Source organism: Micromys minutus, assembly GCF_963924665.1.
Source record: "Micromys minutus genome assembly, chromosome: 25".
Taxonomy (NCBI): domain Eukaryota; kingdom Metazoa; phylum Chordata; class Mammalia; order Rodentia; family Muridae; genus Micromys; species Micromys minutus.
Window position 1 is genome coordinate 10168463 of NC_137960.1, and position 23072 is coordinate 10191534.

General features: G+C 44.2%; 1 protein-coding gene across 1 annotated transcript in view; it reads right to left on the reverse strand.

Moving 5' to 3' along the window:
• LOC308436778 (solute carrier family 5 member 4-like) overlaps nt 1-20450 on the reverse strand; it is a gene marked incomplete at both ends in the record, with an annotated part of 40932 nt that extends 20482 nt beyond the window's left edge. The window contains 6 exons of the mRNA XM_080937746.1: nt 4998-5078; nt 7180-7285; nt 8984-9088; nt 14087-14146; nt 15594-15698; nt 20322-20450. Of these exons, the coding sequence (XP_080793872.1) occupies nt 4998-5078; nt 7180-7285; nt 8984-9088; nt 14087-14146; nt 15594-15698; nt 20322-20450 (586 nt within the window). The remainder of the gene's footprint in view (nt 1-4997; nt 5079-7179; nt 7286-8983; nt 9089-14086; nt 14147-15593; nt 15699-20321) is intronic.
• Nucleotides 20451-23072: the final 2622 nt, after the last annotated feature.

The following is a 23072-nucleotide window of genomic DNA, read 5'->3' on the forward strand; positions in this document are numbered from 1 at the left end:
ATACTGACGGGGCTGCTGGCCATGGCAGCCAGTGCTTAGAGAAGAGAAGGGGGGAGAATCAAACACACTCTCTCTCTCTCTCTCTCTCTCTCTCTCTCTCTCTCTCACACACACACACACACACACATTCACACACACACTCACACACACTCTCTTTCTCTCACACACACACTCACATACACACACTCACATACACACACTCTCACACACACACTCACACACACATTCACATACACACTCACATACACACTCACACTCTTTCTCTCACACACACACTCACATACACACACTCTCACACACATACTCACATACACACACTCTCACACACACACTCACATACACACACTCTCACACACACACTCACATACACACTCACATACACACTCACACACACATACTCATACACACTCACATACACACACACTAACATGCTCTTTCACACACTCACACACAGTCACACACTCACACACACACACACTCATACTCACATACACACTCAATCTCTTCCTCTTACACCCACACTCAAATACACACTCTCACACACACACTCTCACATAGACACACACTCATATATACACTCACATTCTCACACATACACACACACTCAAACACACACTCACACACACTCAAGCACACACTTTTTCACACACACTCATATACACATTCACACACTCTCACACACTCACATACACACTCACTCACACACACACACACACACAGAATGCTTGAAGCAAAAGGCAAGCTCAAGTAGTTTAATTCTTCTTTTAACCCCTCCTTATATACCTTAAGACAAAGCGTTTGGGTTTTTTCCTATTAGGAAGAAAATTACCTCATAGCCACGAGTTACACGTTTTCCAGAGACAGTCACCACAAAAACATATTCTTCGAAAACAGATTAAAATCATTAGACAAAAGGAAATTACAACAGGGTATTGATAGCATATTTCTTATGTGAAACTCATGTCTAACTTAACAGTTCTCATCTATCTTTCTTTCCAAAAGCTCATTGTGACCGCAAAGCAGCGATTTTTTAGTCACATATTAACAAAGTCTAATCAGGTCAAGTCTGTAGCAGCAAGTTTCTCTGTGTACTTGGCTGGCAACATCCTGTATTACTAAGAAGCAGGTCATCTATCTCACATCTTATTTTTGAAGTTCTGGTCGGAGAGGCTGGCTAATCATCTGTTTTCTGTTCTTATAACAGAATTATTTGCTGTTTATTATAACCTGGTACACTGTGAGAACCTGCCAAAACCTATTAACTCATCCCTAGATCACAAGATGAAGGAACTCAGGCCTAACTTGGAGTGTACACTTTCTTTGTTCGTTTTAACTTGACTCAAGCCTATTCTTCCTGCCTCTACAATTACAAGCTCATAATGCACGAATGTTCACTGTACTCTGTTCTCTAACTCAAGCAGCATTGGTCACACTATCAGGACAGGGCAAACTTCTTTCTTAATTCCAACTTAAAACCTTCTAACACCTGTCCTAACTTCCTAACTTTATGCCATCCATCAACTACCCTAATTCTCCCAAAGTTATTTAAATCAAGCAAGCTTCCTAAAACTACTGAAATCAAGTCGGAAATTCCATGAAATCATTAATTCATCTCAAGAACTTTCATCTTCCTATTGATCTGCAAGACATTTTTGCCCAACAGAGGGGGCTATCAATCAGGAAATAGTCACACCCAGCTATAGGCAGTGAGGGTCTCCTGATGTCCACTCACACCATGCCAAATGAAAGAAAAGTGTGGCTGTGGTGGTTTATGTGTGCTCAGCCCAGAGAATGTCAGGATTAGAAGGTGTAGCCTTGTTGGAGTGGGTGTGTCACTGTGGGTGTGGGCTTTAAGACCTTCATCCTAGCTGCCTGGAAGTCAGTATTCTGCTAGCAGCCTTCAGATGAAGATGTAGAACTCTCAGCTCCTCCTGCACCATGCCTGCCTGGATGCTGCCATGTTCCTGCCTTGATGGTAATGGACTGAACTGCTGAACCTGTAAGCCAGCCCCAATGAAATGTTGTTCTTATAAGACTTGACTTGGTCATGGTGTCTGTTCACAGCAGTAAAACCCTAACTAAGACAATGGCAATGACAAACATGGGAAGGCACATCAAGGGCAAGAAGCAATCCTGAGATGAAATCTCTAGGGTCGTGCCTCACCAGAGCACACCCGTGGAAACTAAGCAGGACCGTGGGCTGTCTCCAGGGAGCTCATTTGCCCACTGTAGCTCTTCCTGCATGGAGTCCACCACCTTCAGAACTTATGGCATTATCCCTTAATGTCCTAGGTGGTACAAATCTTAACATTAAAGTATTTAAAATCTACTAAAACATCTACTTAACTATGTTTCATTTTTGGCATGTAAACACATGTTCCCTTGAAATAGACTCAGTTTTTATATGAATTCAGATCTATCTGAAGTTAACATTTGCCAGTGAAAGAGTGCAAAATTAATGAAAGACATATCACTACATTAAAAAAAGCAAATCCATGTCCAATAACAAAAGATAAAATACAAAATTATAACAGGAGAATATCTTTACGAACATTTGATAATTTAAATACATTTTAACAATATGGGAGAAGAAATACAAAACTTGAACTCAAATTTTGAAATTTACAAGTTACATTATGTCTCAGACTGTTGGCTAGGGAGATGGCTCGTCCAATAAGAGCACAGCTTGTATATTTATGAGGACCCGGGCGCAGATTCTCGACACCCATGTAAGAAGCCAGCGGTGTAGATTTCTGCCTTTTAACCATCTGCAGCTTTCTGTAATGCTTTTCCTCTGCCTCAAAAAAAAAAAAAAAAAAAAAGCTTGTCTGTGGGTATAAGGATGAGTACTTAGGATCCATGGCCTCCTCAGCCACAGGGAATGGGCTAGGTTTACAGTAGTGCCAGAAACTCCCTCCTACTGAGCAGGCCTTAAGTCCAACTAGGTCTCTGTTGGTTACACCCAAGATATTCGTGTCATTACTGCACGTTGGTATCATCTTGCCATTCTCGTCATTGTGGTCCACACACATTACAGCTGGTTAGTGTTGATTATGCCCCCCCCACACACACACATACACACACACACTTAGCAGCTTGCATAGCTCCTTCCAGTAAGTAGAGTGCCTAGCCCCCAAGGCATGTCCCAGAAGAAGCCGGCAGAAAGAGTGCAAGAGCTGAGAGACTTGAAGGTCTTCTGTAAAGTAGTGTCCTCTCTACATAGGAAGGAACCCGTGAAATCTCAAAAGCTTAATCACCTAAACGAGGCCTGTTCGATAACACCAGTAGTTAGCATGCCCATGTCCATGTGGGAAATGAGACTAATTTATCTTCTAATCTTGTTCCAGCCAGTACTTGATGTTCTAAGACTTTAAGAATGTGTTCATCTCATAGGCTGCAAGATTATCTCATTTCTCGGTTTCGTTTGACTTTTTAGTTTTAAAAGTTCGTCTCATCCCTAGATAAAGAGCTACAGGTGATTAATGAACGCTGAGACGGGGGAATCGGTTGATAGGTTGTCCAATTCTATCCAGTTAGTCTTAAACACATTTGCAGATGAGCAACATTCATGTGCTTATAAATTTACATGTGCAGACATGTAAAAATAGTATTCTTTTTAATTGTAAAAAGAGTCATGAACCTGAAAAGGCATGGCGGGGGGGAGGGGGGGACAGTGGGAGACACCGAGAGAAACGAGAGGAGGGAAATGGGACAATATTCACACATGAAATCCCCAAACAAACGTTGTAAAAGCCAAGTGTGACTGTGTGACCACAGAATTGCGGGCTGTGCAAATGAGAGGATTTCTGAGAGCGTCGAGGAGCTAGAGTTAGAATCCTAGCAATAGGAAATATGGCCGAAAGTGCTAACAAGAAACAACAGACTCTCCTCCAGCCCTGTGCCATACTCCTGCACATGCGCACTCCTCCCGCCTCGCCCCACACGCACGCATGCGCACATACCACACAGAGACCCCCCCCTCTGTGCCCGAAATAGATTTTGCTTCGTACCTGCAGCCACTCTTCCACATCCTTGGCCAAAAGGAAGTTTTGGAAAGAAGTAAAGTAAACATCGTAAGCAAGTAGTAAGAAAAGGAAATAAATTAACCGAAAAGTGCTCAATCTTACCTTAACTGGGAGTTAAAAAGTAAAACAATCCTAAGAAAGGAGACACTTTTTTAGCCTGTTAAAATGAGCAAAAACACTTACTGGCTGGATGAAAACCAGAGAAAATTAATGCTCCTGCGTGCGTGCGTGCGTGCATGCCCCACTTGCTACAACTGAAAAATCACTCATGATAAACAGTCTGAGCAAAGTAGAAACAAAAGGACTCTGCAAAAGGCTGTCTGTCTCCAGACAGCTTACGGCTAGTATTAAATAGTGGAGTGCTTGATGTCTTCTCCCTGAGGCTGCACGTATACGACAAGCATGCCTGTCACCTCCATCCTACTGAACCCACACTGGCGATCAATTCACTCTCATCTAGTAAATCTTTAATTCTTTGGGCTGTACTTTCTGTAAAGGACACTTGGTGTGAACTCAGAACTTTTGGATGGAGTGTGTGATTTATCTGTGAAGCAATCACTGAGAGCTATGGCACAGCCTGGTAAGCTGTGTGGCGGTGATTCGAGTGTGTGGAATCACACAGCTGGGGGTGGCTCTTCTGGATCTGAACGGGCAAACGGGAGGGGCTTCCAATTGGAGACCAAGAACAACACATGGGCTGGGGAGGGGCGTGCTGGACCACAGCCCTGGAGTCCACCATCTGAACTTATCCCTACAGTGAGGTTGCCTTCAAACTTCCGGCATGACCTTTGACCTGCTCTTGGGTCTGACTGGTTCAGTCGCTTCATCTTCATCCGTAAGATTCAGCAGCTCATCATCACCATCATCACCACCACCACCACCACCACCACACACACACACACACACACACACACACACACACACCATGTAACCCTAGATTCAAAGATTCAGCTTCGGTGCCCGCTTACTCACCATAACCCATTAATAAGGCCGATCCCAAAACCATAATACTGGCTTGTAAGGCTTCAACGTAAACCACAGTGGCCAGGCCACCTAAAGGAGAAGAAAGAAAATGAAAACCACAGTACAGTACTTCCTGTTCTGTATGCCCTGCCCCCCACCCAACCTCCTTTCAGATTCCTTACAAATTTACATCTGCTAAGTCTAACTCATCCTCTCTCCCACACCCCCCCTCTCCTTTCCTCCCTCCCTCTTTGGGCTTTGAGTGGTTTTTGTTTGTTTGTTTGTTTTTGCTTCTTTCATTTTTTCCAGTTTTGTTGAACCAATAGAACTCCTATTAAAAGCAATGAAATAAATTCTAAAGGTATAAACATGACACTGGCTGATGCCAAGAAGTGCTTGCTGACAGGAGCCTGATATAGCTGTCTCCTGAGAGGCTCTGCCAGATCATGCCAAATACAGAGGCGGATGCTCACAGCCAACCATTGAACTGAGAACAGGGTCCCCAGTGGAGGAGTTAGAGAAAGGACTGAAGGAGCTAAAGGTGTTTGTGCCCCATAAGAAAAACAATACCAGCCAACCAGAGCTCCCAGGGACTAAACCACTATCCAGAGTACAAATGGACTGTCCCATGGCTCCAGCCGCACATGTAGCAGAGGATGGCCTTGTCAGGCATCAGTGGGAAGATAAGCCCTTGCTCCTGCCAAGGCTTGATGCCCCAGTGTAGGGAAATGTCAGGGCGAGGAGATAGGAGGGGGTGGGTGGGTAGGGGGGCACCCAAATAGAAGCAGGGGGAGGGGATGGGGGTTTATGGAGGGGAAACTGGGAAAGGGGATATAATTTGAAATGTAAATAAAAAATATCCAATAAAATATTGTAAAAAAAATGACACTTTCAGAAATCACAATGTTCTGTGCTCACAAGCACATTTTAAAAAATGTGACAAAAGAGGCGTTGTGGGCGGTTCCTGAGTTTGTTTCAAATGTGTCTGTCTTGATCCACTCCTCTCTGTGTTCAAAGGCTGTTACCCATCCCCAGACAACGGCCTCAACAGAAGACACTTCAAAGCAGTAGAATATTTCGACTTTCTATGTCCCAATTTTCCTTTGCTTTCCACGTTTTTAAAAAATAAATAAACTCTAATCAAACACGTACATCTTTGATCCCAGAAACTCAGTCTGGAAACAGCCATTAACATCGCCTCTGGTCTCCATAGATAGCACCTTCTCTCAATCCCTGCCTGGTGTTAACAAGCAAAACTGTCTCCAAGCATCACCAAACATCGCCAGGTAGAAAAATCCAGTTTAAACTCCTTGCCACTACTGGGTAATTACTGGCTTCTTTCTGTCCCTCTGATTATTGCTCCTTGACCTCTGTTCACGCTGTGTAGAATAAAAATGACCATTGAGAGCTCCTACCCTAGGCAGAGGCTGCATGGGTGACATTTGCCTTTTTTATGTAACGTAATTTTTTTATGTTATATAATTTTTTTCTCATTTGGGAATTTCACATAATGTATCCCGATCGCCCTTACTTCCCAGTCCTCCCTGGTCTGCCTCCGCCCACCCAGGTGGCCTCCCCACCACCACCAAAAAGTAAATAAATTTTTTAAAAGTCCTCTGGAGCTGGTCAGACTTACAGAAGCGAGTCTCTCCCCATCCCCATTCCCATTAGTAACCATCTTTGTGAAGAACTACTCTTCAGCATCCCTATGACGTGGATGTCCACAGTCTGTGTGGATGCCTGAGGCCCTGTTGATCTCCGTGAGCCCTGATGCTTCTGAGGTAGGGGCGGGGCAGAGTGGGACTGGGCGGGGCATACAAACCTAAGTAGCCCACACTACCTCCTGAAACCATGTTGATGTCCACGGACCCGTACTGCCTCCAGGAGGCCTGTCTGAGAATTACCTCTCTAAAAGAGCCCATGTGAAGGCTCGGTCAAGTGGCCTCCTGGAGGGTCCTACCTCATTTCCCACTCTGTTACCTGGTCACCCACAGTGTCATGCCCCATTTTGCCGTAAACGTGACCTATCACTTTTTGACGAGATTGTTTCAACCCAATATGATTCCTAGAGGTACCTCTGCCTCTGTTATACTTCCTGACATCTACAGACTTGGAGAAACGCCAGCAGCTCCTGGCACTCTGCTGAGTGTTTGGGTCAGTATCAGTTCGTGTGTGATTAGAGCAACCTCACCTGTGATGGTGTACATGCCAGAGATGGCCAGCAAGATCAACATTGTCTGGTAAATATCATTGTCCCAAACCATTTTCAAGAACATGGCGCCAAAGCCAATCTCCATCTGAAATGGGCACAAGGTTAGCAGCTGCATCTTCTTCTCCAGCAGAATCAACAGCCACCCCCAGGACGAAATGGACCTTGGAAGCCATATGAAAGGGGTGGCCTCTGGGCGTCACCCCACCATCAATGAACATCAAGAGAGGTCTGCCCAAATTCTGTGCCCTCTGATCGTAATCAAGGTTAGTTAGTACCTTCAAAGGCATGGTTTGGCCCAAGTTGCCCAGTTGCCTCTGTGTGGGGATTATGCTTAGACAGTGTGGTTCTACAGCTTAAAAAATAGACCATGGGCCTCTGTGTGCCTGTATGTGTGTGCTCAAGTGTGTGTGTGTGTGTGTGTGTGTGTGTGTGTGTGTGTAAGCATTTTGTGTTATATATCCGATAATTGTTGGTACCAGGTGTGTGTGTGTGTGTACACAAAGCAAATGAAGGGACTTGAGGTAGGGCCCTCGGGGAGGCCACCTGGCCAAGCCTTCAGATGGGCTCTTTTAGAAAAGCAATTTTCAGACATGGCCCCTGGAGGCAGTATGGGCCTCCGACATCAACAGAGACTTTTTGTTCTGTGTACTTTTAGATGACTTCCAAATTCACTTAAACCCATATAGTTAACAAACTCCAGGGTTGGCAAACTGTTTTGTACAAGACCACGTGATAAATATTGTAGGCTTTGAGGGCTGTATACCACACTGCCTCTAGTTTTTACAACTTTTAAAGTTAGGTATAAGAATCGGTCTCACCCCCAAGGCCCGCACAAAGCAGCCATTTGTTGGATTGGCCTGCTGACAGGGTTCATCAACCACTGGGTGAGCTGACACTGACCTTTAATCACCACAGATTGGGGCTGAAGAAATCATGCAATGGTTAAGAGCCCTGGGTTACACACACACACACACACACACACACACACACACACACACTCACACACACACACACACACTCACACACACACACACACACACTCACACACACACACACACTCACACACACACACACACACACACTCACACACACACACACACACACTCACACACACACACACACACACACACACACACACATTCAAACACAGCATATGATGGCTCATAACCATCTGTAATGGGATCTGATGCCCTCATCTGGCACACAGGTGTACATGCAGATAGAGCACTCAAAGATAAAAAAGATCTTTTGGAAAAAAAAATACTAAAAAATAAGCAGTGAATCATCTAAGGATTTACTCCTCCAAATGACAACTAACCCCACAATGCTGTCGACACTCTGCCGTATTCAGAAGACGAGGACCGGCAAAACCTGGCTTCTGTTCTTACTGAGACCATGTTTAATAAAGACAATGTGGTGGGCGCTGCTCATTTGGTTAGTGAAAACCATTCAGTGTCGTGTGTGCAAAGCTAAGCTCTAGAGGCAGTGCAGTGACACCCCAGAAAAGTCCTATGACCTCAGGTCACTTGAATGGAAATGGAGAGGACACGTAATAAACAAATACACCAACAAATTACTTTCACACACTGGTCCTGTGCTCATTAGAAACAAAAATAACAGAAACCCGGAGTAGAGACAAGGAGGCATCTCTGGACTGTCTTGCCACAGTTTTGCTTAGATGCCCCTCCCTCCTCCTCATTCCTTGAAGAAAGAAGGCCACCTCTGTGGAGAGGCATTCCAAGGGCTTGCCCAGTTGATTCCGTCTCCGTGTGCAAAGACTCACTGAGATCCTGCTGAAGATATAGATGATTAAGAAAATGAAAGTGAAGAATAGCTGGATCCGGAGGCTGCCAAACCTCTTCTTCAGATATTCGGGTAACGTCACCACCTGCAAAGGCAACAGAGCAAGTCACTGCCAAAGAGTGAGCAGTCAGGGGCAGGTCACGGGATGGCCTTGGCTCACTGTGTTTATGTCACAGAGATGCTGCCAGATGATGGAGACAGTTCAGGGGTACAAGATGTGGGCTTGCTGCTTTTGGAGACAGTTGAGGTATGAGCAAGAAGGGAAGACAGACAGCATAGTTTTGTACTGGTTGGCTTCGAGTGTCAGCCTGATACAGACTACAGTCATCACAGAGGAAGGAGCCTTCATTGAGGAAATGCTTCCATGAGATCCAGCTATAAGGCATTTTCTCAATTAGTGATCAATGGAGGAGGGCCCAACCCTGTTGGTAGGGGACACCCCTGAGCTAGTGGTTCTGGGTTCTATAAGAAAGCAGACTGAACGAGCCATGGGGAGCAAGCCAGTAAGCAGCATCCCTCCACGGCCTCTGCATCAGCTCCTGCCTCCAAGTTCCTGCCTTGTTTGAGTTCCTGTCCTGACTTTCTTCAGTTATGAACAGCAATGTGGAAGTGTAAGCTGAATAAACCCTCTCCTCCCCAACTTGCTTCTTGGTCATGATGTTTTGTCACAGCAATAGAAGGCAGAAAGAAACTCAGCTAATTGAAAGTGTGCAATAATGATAAATTACCCAATACAGAACAAAAGGGAGTGCTTTGTCATGATTGGCTGGTGGCAGATAGAATGTGACAATGCTGGCAGTTTTCAGCTGCCTCTGTGTGAATACTCCAGTCAGATGGCGGTGTCCATAGGATCCTGTTTTCTTACATCATCTTGGGCATGTGCACCATGAGCACAGGAACCATGCCCTCGGTGATCATGATGCCACTTGACCCCAACAGCTCCTGGCTCAAGAGAAGTGGATCAGAAAGAGAATATTGCCTCCCTTTGTCCTGGCTGGTCTGTTTGCTCTTGTCTACCTACCTACATATGTCTATTATGAGCTCAAACTCAAACTCCACCTTTGTGGTGGTTTGAATACGCTTGGCCCAGGGAGTGGCACGATTGGGAGGTGTGGCCTTATTGGAGGAAGCTTCTCTCTTTGGGGGTGGTCTTTGGGACCTTTATCCTAGCTGCCTGAAAGCCAGTCTTCTGGTTGCCTTTGGAACAAAATGTAGAACTCTCAAATCCTCTGGAGCCATGCCTGCCTGGATGCTGCCATGTTTCCTGCCTTGATGATAATAGACTGAATCTCAGAACCTATTAAGCTAGCCCCAATTAAATGTTGTTCTTTATAATAGTTGCCTTGGTCATGGTGTCTCCTCACAGCAATGAAACCCTAACAAAGACAACCAGCTTCACAAGGACTCAGCTGAGGTCCTCACAGGGCCCAGAGCCCTTCGTTTAAGCTCAAATAGGTGTCATTCTCTTAGCCTTTCTTTGACCCTATGTCATACTCTGCCATATGATAATCATTCTCCCAGGAAGGTTCCAAAGTCCCCACGCTGTTTCTAAGCTTCTTTCTTGTGCTCCCATAACAAGTGGGAACAGTTTAAGTCAGTGGTCCTCAACTTTCCTAATGCTGCAGGCCTTTAATCCAGTTCTTCGTGTCATGCTGACCCCCAACCATACAATTATTTCCGTTGCTACTTCAGAACTGTAATTTTGCTGCTGTTATGAATAGTAATATAATTGACTGTTTTCCAGTGGTCTTAGGCGACCCCAGTGAAAGGGTCATTTGACACGCACAGACATACATACACACCCATGAGGGGTTGTGACCCACAGGTTGAGAAGTACTGGCTAGGGTGACTTAAACATCAGGTTAACTATTATCTCTCAGTTGTAGAGGCTACAAACTCAAGGTGTCAGCCGGCCAGTCTCCTTTCCAGGGCTCTGAGGGAAGCATCTGTCCAGATGGCACCCCTGGACTTGTCGAAGATATGCTGTGTGGAGCTACAATGATCTGGCATTGCCACAGGCCTCTCTCACGGTGGGTACTTCAACTCGTCACTTAACTATGCTAGTGCGCGCTTCGGATTCTTTTAAACCTTCTGTCTTATGACGTTTTGGCATCTTTAAACGTGATCTTTCCAGGGGCTGGAGAGATGGCTCAGTGGCTGAGAACACTCCTTGCTCTTACAGAGGACTTGGGTTCCATTCCCATCTCCAACGTGGTAGCTCACAGCCGTCTGTGAATCAAGTTCCAGGGAGTCTGACGCCTTTTTCCGGCCTCTCCAAGCACCAGACATACATATAGTGTATACGCATCCAGGCAAAACCCTCAAACGCATAAAACAACAACAACAAAATCTAAATTTTGTTTGTTTGGTTGATTTTTTTTAATGTAAAATAACCCATTTATTGAAGGCTAGGCTAATCTTGCTTCTACCGGTTTTTCCAGTTCCTTCCGTCTTCTGATGGCCGACTTCGCTGTGACTGCTGAAATGGTGTTGTAGGTCCAGGCCCCGCTGGGCACTGTTTTTGTGCAGGAGCCACTGTGGCAGATGCCAACGGCTCATCTCTTCAACTAGGTCTTGCCACAGAAAGACCAAGTGTACCTGGCTGATTTCAATGTTCCACACCGTTTTCCAGAGGACGGCACCATAGTGGGTCCTGTATTTCCCGGAAGATCTGACCTTCTTGACCTGTTTAGCCCCGCTACACAGAGAGTATTAAGAGTCTCTGAAAAGCTGTACTTTCACTTCCGGTGGAGCTGTCATCCTGCCTCTAGCCGATTTCCGTTTCTTTCTGTCAGCTGCCAATATCTAGAAACACTGCTACCTGGGATCCCTGTGGCCAGTCTGAAGCTGGACTAGGCTGGGTCATTTCCCTGTCCTTCTGGTCTGCCATTAAAATCTTTTCCCTTTCCTCCCCAGCCCTGTAGCAAACTCCTTGGGGGGCTCCTCCTGTATCCACCGGTGATTCTCCTAAATCTTTATTCATCACCCCGCCCATGGACAGAGCACACACACGGTGCATATACATACTTGTAGCCCAAATACCCATACACATAAAATAATTTTTATAAAACAAAAATCAACACATAACACACCCAGACCTGTGAAACATAATGGAGGAGGTTCGAAAAGCCCGTTCATGGTAACAAGTAAAATTTAAAAATCTTTAAAAAATGAATCAGATCTCATATTAGCAACCTAACAGCATGCCTGAAAGTTCTAGAACAAAAGAGAAGGAATAACACCCCAAAAGGAGTAGACAGCAAGAAATAATCAAACTCCCCGCTTAAATCAATAAAATAGAAAATTTTTTAAAGATACAAAGAATCAAAAACAAAACAAAAACAAAGAGTCAGTTCTCTAAGAAAAATTAATAAGATTGGCAAATGCTTTACTGAAAGATGGAAAGAGAAAAACTAATAAAACTACAGATGAAAATTACAAACACTGGGGTAATCCAGAGAAGCAAAAAGACATACATTAGAAATCAAAACTCCGGGCTGGAGAGATGGCTCAGTGGTTAAGCACACTCTTGCCAAGGTCCTGAGTTCAAATCCCAGAAACCACACGGTGGCTCACAACCATCTATAATGGGATCTGATGCCCTCTTCTGGCATGTCTGAAGACTGAGATGGTGTACTCACATACAATAAATAATTTTTTTTTTTAAGAAAGAAATCCACATTCTATCTAACTGGAAAATACATTTCCTGATATATATGACTCATCAAATTTAAATCTGGATTAGATAAACAACTAAAAGAGATGCCTAGTGCAATAAAAACAGTCATTAAAAGTCTCCCAACCCAGTGGGCCCTGTGCACAGTGGAGCTAGCTCTGGAGGCCTGGGTACCAGTGAGTCAGACCTGAGGGTATGGAACAGGAGATATGACCCTGCCTCCAGCCAATGGCACCATGCTGGCTGAAGGGCTCACCCTGGTGGTAGAGATGCAGGAGAGCCCAGTAGGCTGGTCACCAAGATCCGGGGCTTTGAATTGACCCATCCCAAAATCTACATCATCTGTGAACTGTGGGAGCATGTGAAAGGGCCAGTCCTGCTGATCTAAAGATGCAGGACCTCCAGGACATGGGCAACAATGGATAACCCGGAGGAGCTCTGCTGAGGATTCCAAAACTGAGGGTGTGACAGAAGCCAGAGACCGCTGAGGTAGCCATGCAGGAAGAGGAACTGCAGCCAGCAGCACACAGACCAGAGGAAGTCAGGACTGAAACTCAAGCAGGTCAGGAAGCTGGAGCTGATGCAGAGGCCATGGAGGGATGTTACTTACTGGTTTGCTCCCCAGCCTTGCTCAGCCTGCTTTCTTATAGAGCCCAGGTCTACCAGCCCAAGGATGGCACCACCCACAATGGGCTGGACCCTCCCCCCTTGATCACTAGTTGAGAAAATGCCTTACAGCTGGATCTCATGGAGGCATTTCCTCAACTGAGACTCCTTAGTCTGTGATAACTCCAGCCTGTGTCAAGTTGACACAAAACCAGCCAGTACAGCCTCTAAGGGATATCTATCTAAATTGCAACAATATGTTTCTCCCTGAATTAATATAATGTGGCTTCGTTGACGCTTTCTAATGAATGTCAACATTAAGTCGATCAGCTCTGTCTTTCTTTGACAATGCCTTCACTGTTCTTACACCTTTGACTTTAGAATAAGTGTGTCAAGTTTCTCACAGAGCCCTGCTTGCCTCTTGTGTGGCATTGTGTCCTGTGAATAGGCCAACTGGAAAGAAATCACATTTTTAGGGTGCTAAGTCTTCTAGTCACTAACACGCTTGCTCTCTTCATTTCTTCACGTCTTATTTTTTATAATGTTTTGAAATATTTTCTGTAAAAAAAAAAAAAAAAAAAAAAAAAAAAAACTTAAAATGTAAGTTCCTTAGTAAGCAGATAGTTGTGTCTGTCGACCCAAGACATTTTAGGTATCTGTATATTTAGGGAAGTGCACAGTAGGACGGAAAGACTGACCTTGGCAAGTGTAATCTGCCTTTCATGATGCTCATGTACTACACATGCAATATTTATTTTTTTAAGAAACCATAAACTATGGAGTGACTGACAATGGACTTACCTCAGCCTTGCTATAGATAGGAACAAATATCCACCCAAGAACAAAGAGCATAAATATAGTCTGAAACCAAGAAAATAACAGAATTAAATCAGGGACCCATGAGGGTCAAGCTCTTAAGAGAGAAGCAGGTTCCATCACTGTGGGCTTCAAACCCGATGATGTGCCACTATGGGCACGTACCAATCAAAACCCAAACATAGACCTTTCAACACCAAAAACCTAGCTTTCAGGCACATCTTTGAAAGTTTATTAACTTAGGAAGTTCTTTTCCAAGTTATTATTTTTTAGCATATTATTTTTCTACTCCTGGACAGGAATTAAGGTCTTATGAATCAGTTTAAAAATAGTCTAAATGAAGAAAAGAAACACAGGGTGGAACACATATGTAATCCCAGCACTCGGGAGTCAGAGGCAGGAGGACAGCCCCAGGTTTGAGCAGGGAATTAATGTCTTGTACTAACTGATCTATGCAGTGAGTTCCAGGCCAGCCAGAACTACACAGTAAGGCGCTCTCTCAAAGAAATAGAAGAAAGAGAAGGAAAAGCAGGGGGAGAAGGAAGAAGGGGAGAGAAAAAGGGAGAGGGAGGAGAGGAGAGGAAAGAAAAATGTAAAGAGGAGAGAAAGAGACAAGGTGGTAAAGGAAAAGGCATTTTACTAAGTTTGGACTCTGTGGAAGTATTTCTTATCTCTTATGCTTTATAAGAAGGAAGATGAACATAAACCAAAAGAGACAAGTGAGTTATATAAATAGACGAATGATGCGAGATAAATTAACTTATCCTTTTGGTGGATAAGTTCTATTTCTCATGACAAATCCATCAACTAAATAAATAATGCCATATTTATTTCATGCTGTTTATAATTTAAACATGTGTTCCAAGTTAGAAGCTTTGTAGTAACAAGTCAGTCGGCCATGTCAGAGAGCTTAGTTGAACCCTTTCTCAACATGTATTCAAAACAGACTCTCTATGTCTGTGTGCTTACATGCACTCGAACTCCTGTGCTCCTGTGCACCAATAGAGAAAGATGCATACACTTCAATGCATGTGCTTCTCCCACTGATCTAATGCTCTTTGTGCACTGTATCCACATGGCTCATAGTATACGTGTACCCTGTCTCTTGCCTTACTAAGGAGAATGAAAAAACAGAATAATCCTTTTGGAAAACAAAAGATATGGGCTGGAGAGATGGCTCAGCAGTTAAGAGCACTGACTGCTCTTCCAGAGGTCCTCAGTTCCCAGCAACCACATGGTGGCTCACAACCATCTGGAATGGGATCTACTGCCTTCTTCTGCTGTGTCTGAAGACAGCTACAGTGTACTCGTATACATAAAATAAATATATATAAATCTTAAGAAAAGAAACACCAAAGACTTCACTTCCCTAATCTATACTTTCCAAGGCATTTATAACAGTCACTGGAGGTTAAAAAGCAGATTGTTGTGTTAATGAGTCATTTGCACAGTGCTCAAGTAGAGATAAGTTGCTGCCGAAGATATTACTTACATTCCATTCAAGGGCCCCAACAGCAATTCCTGAAGCTGCCCCTATGCCAGCCAGGCCCATATAGTGGCCACTGCCAATATTTGAAGAATAAATGGAAATGCCCATCTGAAAAGCGGAAGACAGTTGCGTGTCAGAGCTTTATCGATTGTGTTTCCGGGCTGAGAGTGTTGCTGAGCGCCAGCCAAGCTTGTGCAAACCCCAGGTTTCAGTCCATAAAACCTGCCATTCCAGCACTTGGGAGGTACAAGCAAGAGGATCAGAAAGAGTTCAAGGTCATAAGTTCAAGGTCATCCTCAACCACATAGTGGGTTTGGGCACAGAAATTCTGCCCTAGGGAGAACCCCTCTGGAGAAAAGTGAAAGTTGGTGGAGTTGCAGGTTTGTTTGTTTGTTTTTGTTGAGCATGACTTACTTCTTTACTATGAGACAAGGCCTCCTGTATCCCTCTATGTCCCCAAACTCACTATAATGCTGATCTCATTTAACGCTGATGAGTTTTCAGCCTCAGCTCCTGGTACCGACCATCCCAGTAATAAAAACAGTCCTACCTCAACAGTGCTGGCCTATTGTTAATCACAGCTGACTCTTCAGCCATAGCTAACCAGATACCACGGATTCTTGGTGCTAAGCATCCCACACACGGCCCAAGAGAATCCTTGACGGACTCCCATACTTTGTTCTGAGACCTCATAAGCCAGACTACTGTTTGTCTGTATTTATCTCTTTGAGGCTATCCACAAGACTACCCATTAATCTCTGGTTCATATATTATATACTATATACCACATAACCACATATTACATACTATATACTAGATATAACATATATGTGTGTGTTCCTTTAATATATATGTACTATATACTATGTAAATATATAGCATACTATATGTTATATAAACTATATTATATGGCATATATCATAGTATATCATATATTATAATATATTATATATCGTGTTATATATTATTATATATTTTATATTATATATTATTACATATTACATATTATACCTTATATATGAAACACTATATACTATATGTGTAGTATCTATAGTAGTGACATATATATATATATATATACACACACACGTGTGTGTGTGTGTGTGTGTGTGTGTGTGTAAGCCTGGGGAAGTACTATTTACCCAGAAACCCCAAAAAGCAGATGGATGCTGCCCATTGCCTTCCTGACATTTCTTTGGGAATCTACAGATCCTACCTCTTCCCCTCCCCCGAGTAAAACCATTCCAATGTGTATAAAACAACTACAGACTGCTAAATAAAAAGCGTGGCCAAACCAGCCAAACAGAAGAATAAGTAAATACAATGTGATGGGTTTAATTGCACCCTGGAGCAGCAGGGGCCACGTGGCAGCACTTGCAGAGCCTTGTCTTCAGACGCCCTGCTCATCATGTTTGGCAAACTGAGGGATATAATGGTATGACTCCCATGAGTCTCTGGGGCTGGCTAACCAAGCACGGTGTTTCCTAGAATTAAACAGGTAAGAAACTCCAAATCAGGGCTGGAGAGATGGTTCAGCGGTTATGAGCACTGACTGCTCTCCCAGAGGTCCTGAGTTCAAATCCCAGCAACCACATGGTGGCTCACAACCATCTGGAATGGGATCTGATGCCCTCTTCTGGTGTGTTGAGAGAGAGAACGATAACTATACCGTAGGGACATGAAAACAATCAGACTTTTCAGAGTCTATTGGACACAGGTTCCGACTTGACACTGATTACAGGAGACCCTAAGAATCATGTGACCCGTGCTGGAGAGATGGCTCAGCAACCAACCAAATGAATGGGAGGTAGCAAATACTTTGGGCTTGTGGGTAATGCATGTATGTGCATCAGAGGATGGGAAACAAATCCAAACAAAATCCTTTTCCCCCAGGGCACTCCCAGCACAGATGTAGGGCTGTAGATGGTCAGAAGTCTCTACTGCCTGGACAGAATCTCCTTTTAATACTCTGATAGTTGATGCTGACTGTCAGCTCAGCTTAGCCCTGTGTACTGGCCACTTTTATGTCAACTTGGCACATGCTAGAGACATCAGAGAGGAGGGAGCCTCAGTTGAGATGATGCCTTCGTAAAATCATGCTTTAGGCAAACCTGGTAAATGGAGTGGGAACAGTGGGAACAGCATGTACCTAAGCTGGTGGTGCAGGATAGATTGGTGCCAGATGGAGCGGGGTGAGATAGAAATGTCCAATACTTAGACATTAAATAAACCACCAATTACAGGGCACATACTGGTAGCCCAAGCACTGGGGAGACTAAAGCAGGAAGATTGTGAGTTCAAGGTCAGCCTGGGATAGAAAGAAAGACTGTTTTTGTTTTTTTGTAAGATTGATTTATTCATTATGTATACAGCATTCTGCCTGCATGTGTGCCTGGAGGCCAGAAGAGGGCACCAGATCCCATTACAGATGGTTGTGAGCCACTATGGGGTTGCTGGGAATTGAACTCAGGACCTCTGGAAGAACAGACAACAGTGCTCTTAACAGTTGAGTCATCTTTCCAGCCCCAAGACTGAGTCTTTTTAAAGAAGGGAAGGAGGGAGAGAGGGAGGGAAGAAAGAAAAAAGGAAGGAAATCATCCAGTTAGTTCTGATTTAGCAACTTCAAACTATTTTGGATTTAAGACATTAAAGTACTGAACCAGACGACACAGACATTCCCCCAAGCAGACAGCCACATACAAGCTTACTCACCAACCACCATGCTAGATTTTGGCCAGCCAGGAAGAAGTCTTTTATTGTCCCACGACTATGTGACAGTAAAGCCTGCAACAAGAATCCTCTGGTGGAATACGATCCGTAGAAAGACTGAACGGCATGTTCTGGTCTTACTATTCTGCAGATAATTAAATACAAGCTAGATCTCTCGGGGTCAGTTGGTGTGAGGGACTCTCCAGATACAATGGTAGGGAAAGGCAGCACATGCAGACTAATAGGTATAATTTGATCACGTTTTATAAGAACACACAGAACCTACATGTGTGTCTGAGTGTTTGCCCAAGCACTGAAAAAACAGAGAAAAGATACAGTCTCTGGTTATGGAAGAAAAATTATATGAATGAGGGGGAAAGTAACTCATTCTTTCCGTCTTTGTGTACGTTTTGCTTGTTACACTGAATGTTAAAGCATTTGGTAACCAATAGGGGCAGATGATTGCTTTTATTTTAAAAGAAACAAAAAAAAGCCAGGTGTAAGCTAGGCGTTTTGGGTGCATACCTTTGATCCCAGCACTCTGGAGGCAGAGGCAGGCAGATCTCTGTGAATTCAAGGCCAACCTCAACTACAAAGTTCCAGGATAAGCCAGGTCTGTTACACAGAAAAGCCCTGTCTTGAAGAAAGAAAGGGGGGAAACGCCAGTGTAGTGGAACACAACTTTAATCCTAACACTCAGGAGCAGAGGCAAGTGGTTCTCTGTGAGTTTGAGGCCAACTTGATCTACATAGTGAGTTCCGGCCAGAGATACAGAGTGAGATCCTTCTCAGAAATTTAAAGTTACTATGTAGCGAGCTGGAGAGACCGTTCAGTGGTTAAGAACGCTGACTGCTCTTCCAGGCATCCTGAGTTCCATCTGTAAGGGGGTCTGATGCTCCCTTCTGATGTGCAGGAATACATGTGGGCAGAATGCCATATACATAGTAAATAAATAAATCTTTTTAAAAATATAAAGAAAGAGGGGGATCAAAATATGCCAAATATCCATACATGTTTTATGTCTCCGAGAAGAACAGTAGGGGCAACAAGCTTACTGGTTCTCAAATCTTGGCTAGACATGGGCCCCAGCTAAGGGCTGAGAGTAATCTGGGATGCAGGGAGAAATCCTAATAACAGCGCTGGAGGAAGAACCCCAGAATCGATGCTCAAATGCTAGGAGTCCCTGCTAAGGCCCCCTGGAAATATACTTCCCATGACTGAAGCCAGTGAAGGAAGATATTAAATGCTACGGATATGCATCATGAGTTCCCTTCCTGTTTGGAATAGAACCTGTACAGTGAACCCCTGGTGTTGATGGGGGGTTAGTTCCTGCAGCCTTTGTGAATATTGAAATCAAGTCTGTCAGACATAAAACCGTCTGAGCTCTATCCTCCTCCTCCTCCTCATCATCATCATCCTCTTCATCATCATCATCATCATCATCATCATCATCTCAGTTCAAGTCACAGTAGAGTTCTGCCTTGGCACACAAGGAGAACTGGTTCCTAGACTCTTTTAGCTCAAGTCTCTTTTGTTAAAAAGTCATATACTATTTGGATGCAACCACCGGTACATCCTTTTGCGTGCTTTACATTGCCTCTGGGTTTATAATTTATTAGTTTATAATACTTAAGCGAGGTAAATGGAAGAAAATCTCAGACACTGAGCGTGGTTGGTTAAATCTGCAGTTGCGGAGAAGACAGTGTTAGAGAAGCGTGTTTGTGTCGGTCACAAGGAATTTCAAAATACCATTCGGGTTCGGGATTCTAGGGAACAGGGCAGGCACAGGTGAATTATTTGACTAGTATTTCGGGGGTAGGGGGCGGGGTGGGTGGGTGGGACGGTTATAGGGCATAGGAAGAGGAAATGGCTCAGAATGGTCAAGTAGATGGTGATTGGTTGGAAGGTGGGGAGGGGCTAGGCAAAGGTGGGCAGGGCTATCCCTTCTGAAGCTGCGGAATGGCAGGCAGAGGCCGGGTCTCTACAGGAGTGGTATACCCCAGCCCAGAGGTCACTTCATACCTTTATCCCGACGCACAGAACCAGCAAGAGGTAGAACGTCATCACCAGTGTGTCTGTGGTGCTGTGGATACTTAAGCCCAGGGTGCTCTGGTTCCAGGTGAAGCCGTGGTGTTTTTTCGAGAGGTCCATGGCAGCGTTTCCGACGCAGGGAAGCACTCGCAGCCAGAACCCTACAACGGTTCTGTACCCAGTTCCATCTCTGGTTCGCAAGGCATCCTGGGAAAAGCCACGGTGCCGCCAAGAGGCTCTGCCACCTAATTCTTCCCAAGCACTAAAGACTTCTTCCCTTTCAGCCTCGGTCCCCTTAAACACGAGGTGGGGGGGAGGGCAGAGGCAGACAGAGACACAGAGATAGAGAAAGGAAGAGAGAGAAGGGGTAAGGAGGGGAGGAAGGGGGGGGAGACTTGCCAGGTGTCTCTCCATCATTGGCCACAAGGGATCATCCTTGGCTAAATTGAGGAAGGATCATTAATGTTGTCTTTACAAGCAACACCGGTTCCTAGAGCAGAGCCTGGAACCAGTAACATCACTCCGAGCTTCATTTTTGGTTTATATTTTGATTGTAGTGGATTTTTGTATTAACATTAATTAAAATGTGTGTGGGGAACTTTTGGGGCCGCTTGGCAGGAATTTGACATTGGGCCAGGACAAGGAAGTAGGCTACTTCAGGCAGAATCTGAAAATGGGCCAGGACTGGGAATTAAGCTCAGGCAGGAATCTGATTTTAGGCTAGAACAAAGAGTAGGCTTCTGGCAAGAATATGACCTTGGGCTAGGACAGGGAAGTAGCCCTTAGAAACTTTGATCACAGGACATTGTTTATTGTCTTGCTTGTTCCCTTAACCTAGAACTGACCTCATTACTTGCATGTTATTAAAATGGTATAAAAGCAGACTAGGAAAAAATAAACCTCAGCCTCAGAACTGGCTGGGGTCGTGCTACAATGTTGTCTAATTGTCTGGTGAACCTGTTGACTAAGTGAGCTGGCTTCGTCAAATGTGATATCAAAATGGTATCTACCTTAATTTCTTTTTTTTTTTTTTTTTTGTTTGGGTTTGGAGGGGTGGTTGAGGGTTTTGTTTTGGTTTTTGGTTTTAAGGGTTTTTAGGGCACTTCCTTAAACTGTGTGCCAAGGAACTTCTTTAGTTAACTTTACCCCAGCCGAGGATGACAGAGCTAACTCAAAAGTGTTTCAGTTTTATGTAATTCAACTTATTTATTTTCTCTGTATGGGTATTTTGCCTACATTTATCTCCTGTGCACCACAGGCGTGCCTGCTGTCCTTGGGAGGCCAGGATATGGTGTCAGATCCCCTGAGACTGGAATTACAGATGGCTGTGAGCCACTCTGAAGGTGCTGGGATTCGAACCTGGGTCCTCTGGAAGAACAGCAGTGCTCTTAACCACTGAGCTATCTCTCCAGTCCTTGGGGATCAACTTTTTTTTTTTTTCAGAGTTCCCCTAGCTTTATGGAGATCAACTTTTAATAGTGATGTGCATTTCTTCTTCTTCTTCTTCTTCTTCTTCTTCTTCTTCTTCTTCTTCTTCTTCTTCTTCTTCTTCTCCTCCTCCTCCTCCTCCTCCTCCTCCTCCTCCTCCTCCTCCTCCTCCTTCTTCATGTGCATGGGTAGGTACAGGTATGGCACTCAGGACCTGAAATATTTGAAGCAAGGGAAACAAGGACCTGCCCACTGACTCTCCCAAACTGATATGCCCCGTTATTTTTCTTAGCACATTTCTTTATGTTTTATTTTAGCCTTGATGAGTGAAGGGGGCAAGAGAACACAAAGTGAATGGCTGGGGAAGTGGGTGACTCTGGGAGGCTCTGGGGGACAGAGTAAGTCTGATAAAAACAAACTATGAAAATGGAGGGGTGTGTTTTAGTACATTTTTATCAATAATAAAAAAACTGACTCTAAGAACGTCTAAGGCGGAGCTATTGCTGGGAGCCAGAATAGGTTCTGTGCATTTTACATACATTAGTCTGTTGGTTCTCACACCAAATAGTGAATCTATGAGAACGGGAAGCTTTGTTTTTTAAGCCAGTCAGAAACCTGCCATTTTGGACTCCTGGGCAGAATCCCATTGTCCCGGTAAGTTAAGGGACGCCCAAGAGAAATGGGACTGGGTTGAGGTTCAGCTGACAGCATGCCTGCTTAGCATAAACAAAGCCTTGCATTCAACCCCCAGCAGCTCTTAAACCTAAGTCGGCAGGAGTGTCTAACTCTCAGGTAGGGGCAGAAGATCGGATACTCAAGGTCATCCTTGGCCACCTAGAGAGACGAAGATTCCAAGATAACTCTGATATGTATCAAGCTGACAAAAAATAAAAATAAAAACAACAACAACAAAACCCTGATCAACACAAAAGCAACATGTAAGATCTTTGCTTTGGTGCTGGAGAGATGGCTCAGTGGTTAAGAGCACTGACTGCTCTTCCAGAGGTCCTGAGTTCAATTCCCAGCAACCACATGTTGGCTCACAACCATCTGTAATGGGATCTGATGCCCTTCTTCTATATGTGTATATATATATATAATAAATCTTAAAAAAAAAAAAAAAAGACTGACTCTAGCCGCTCTCCCAGAGGATAAATGGTAGCTCACAGCTGCCTGTAATTCCAATATCTGAGACCTTCACACAGACATACATGTAGGCAAAGCACCAACGCACATAAAATAAAAATAAATAAATTGTTTTTCAAAAAGATGTACTTCTCTGCCATAGTATTCCTTCCGTACATTTCTGTTGCT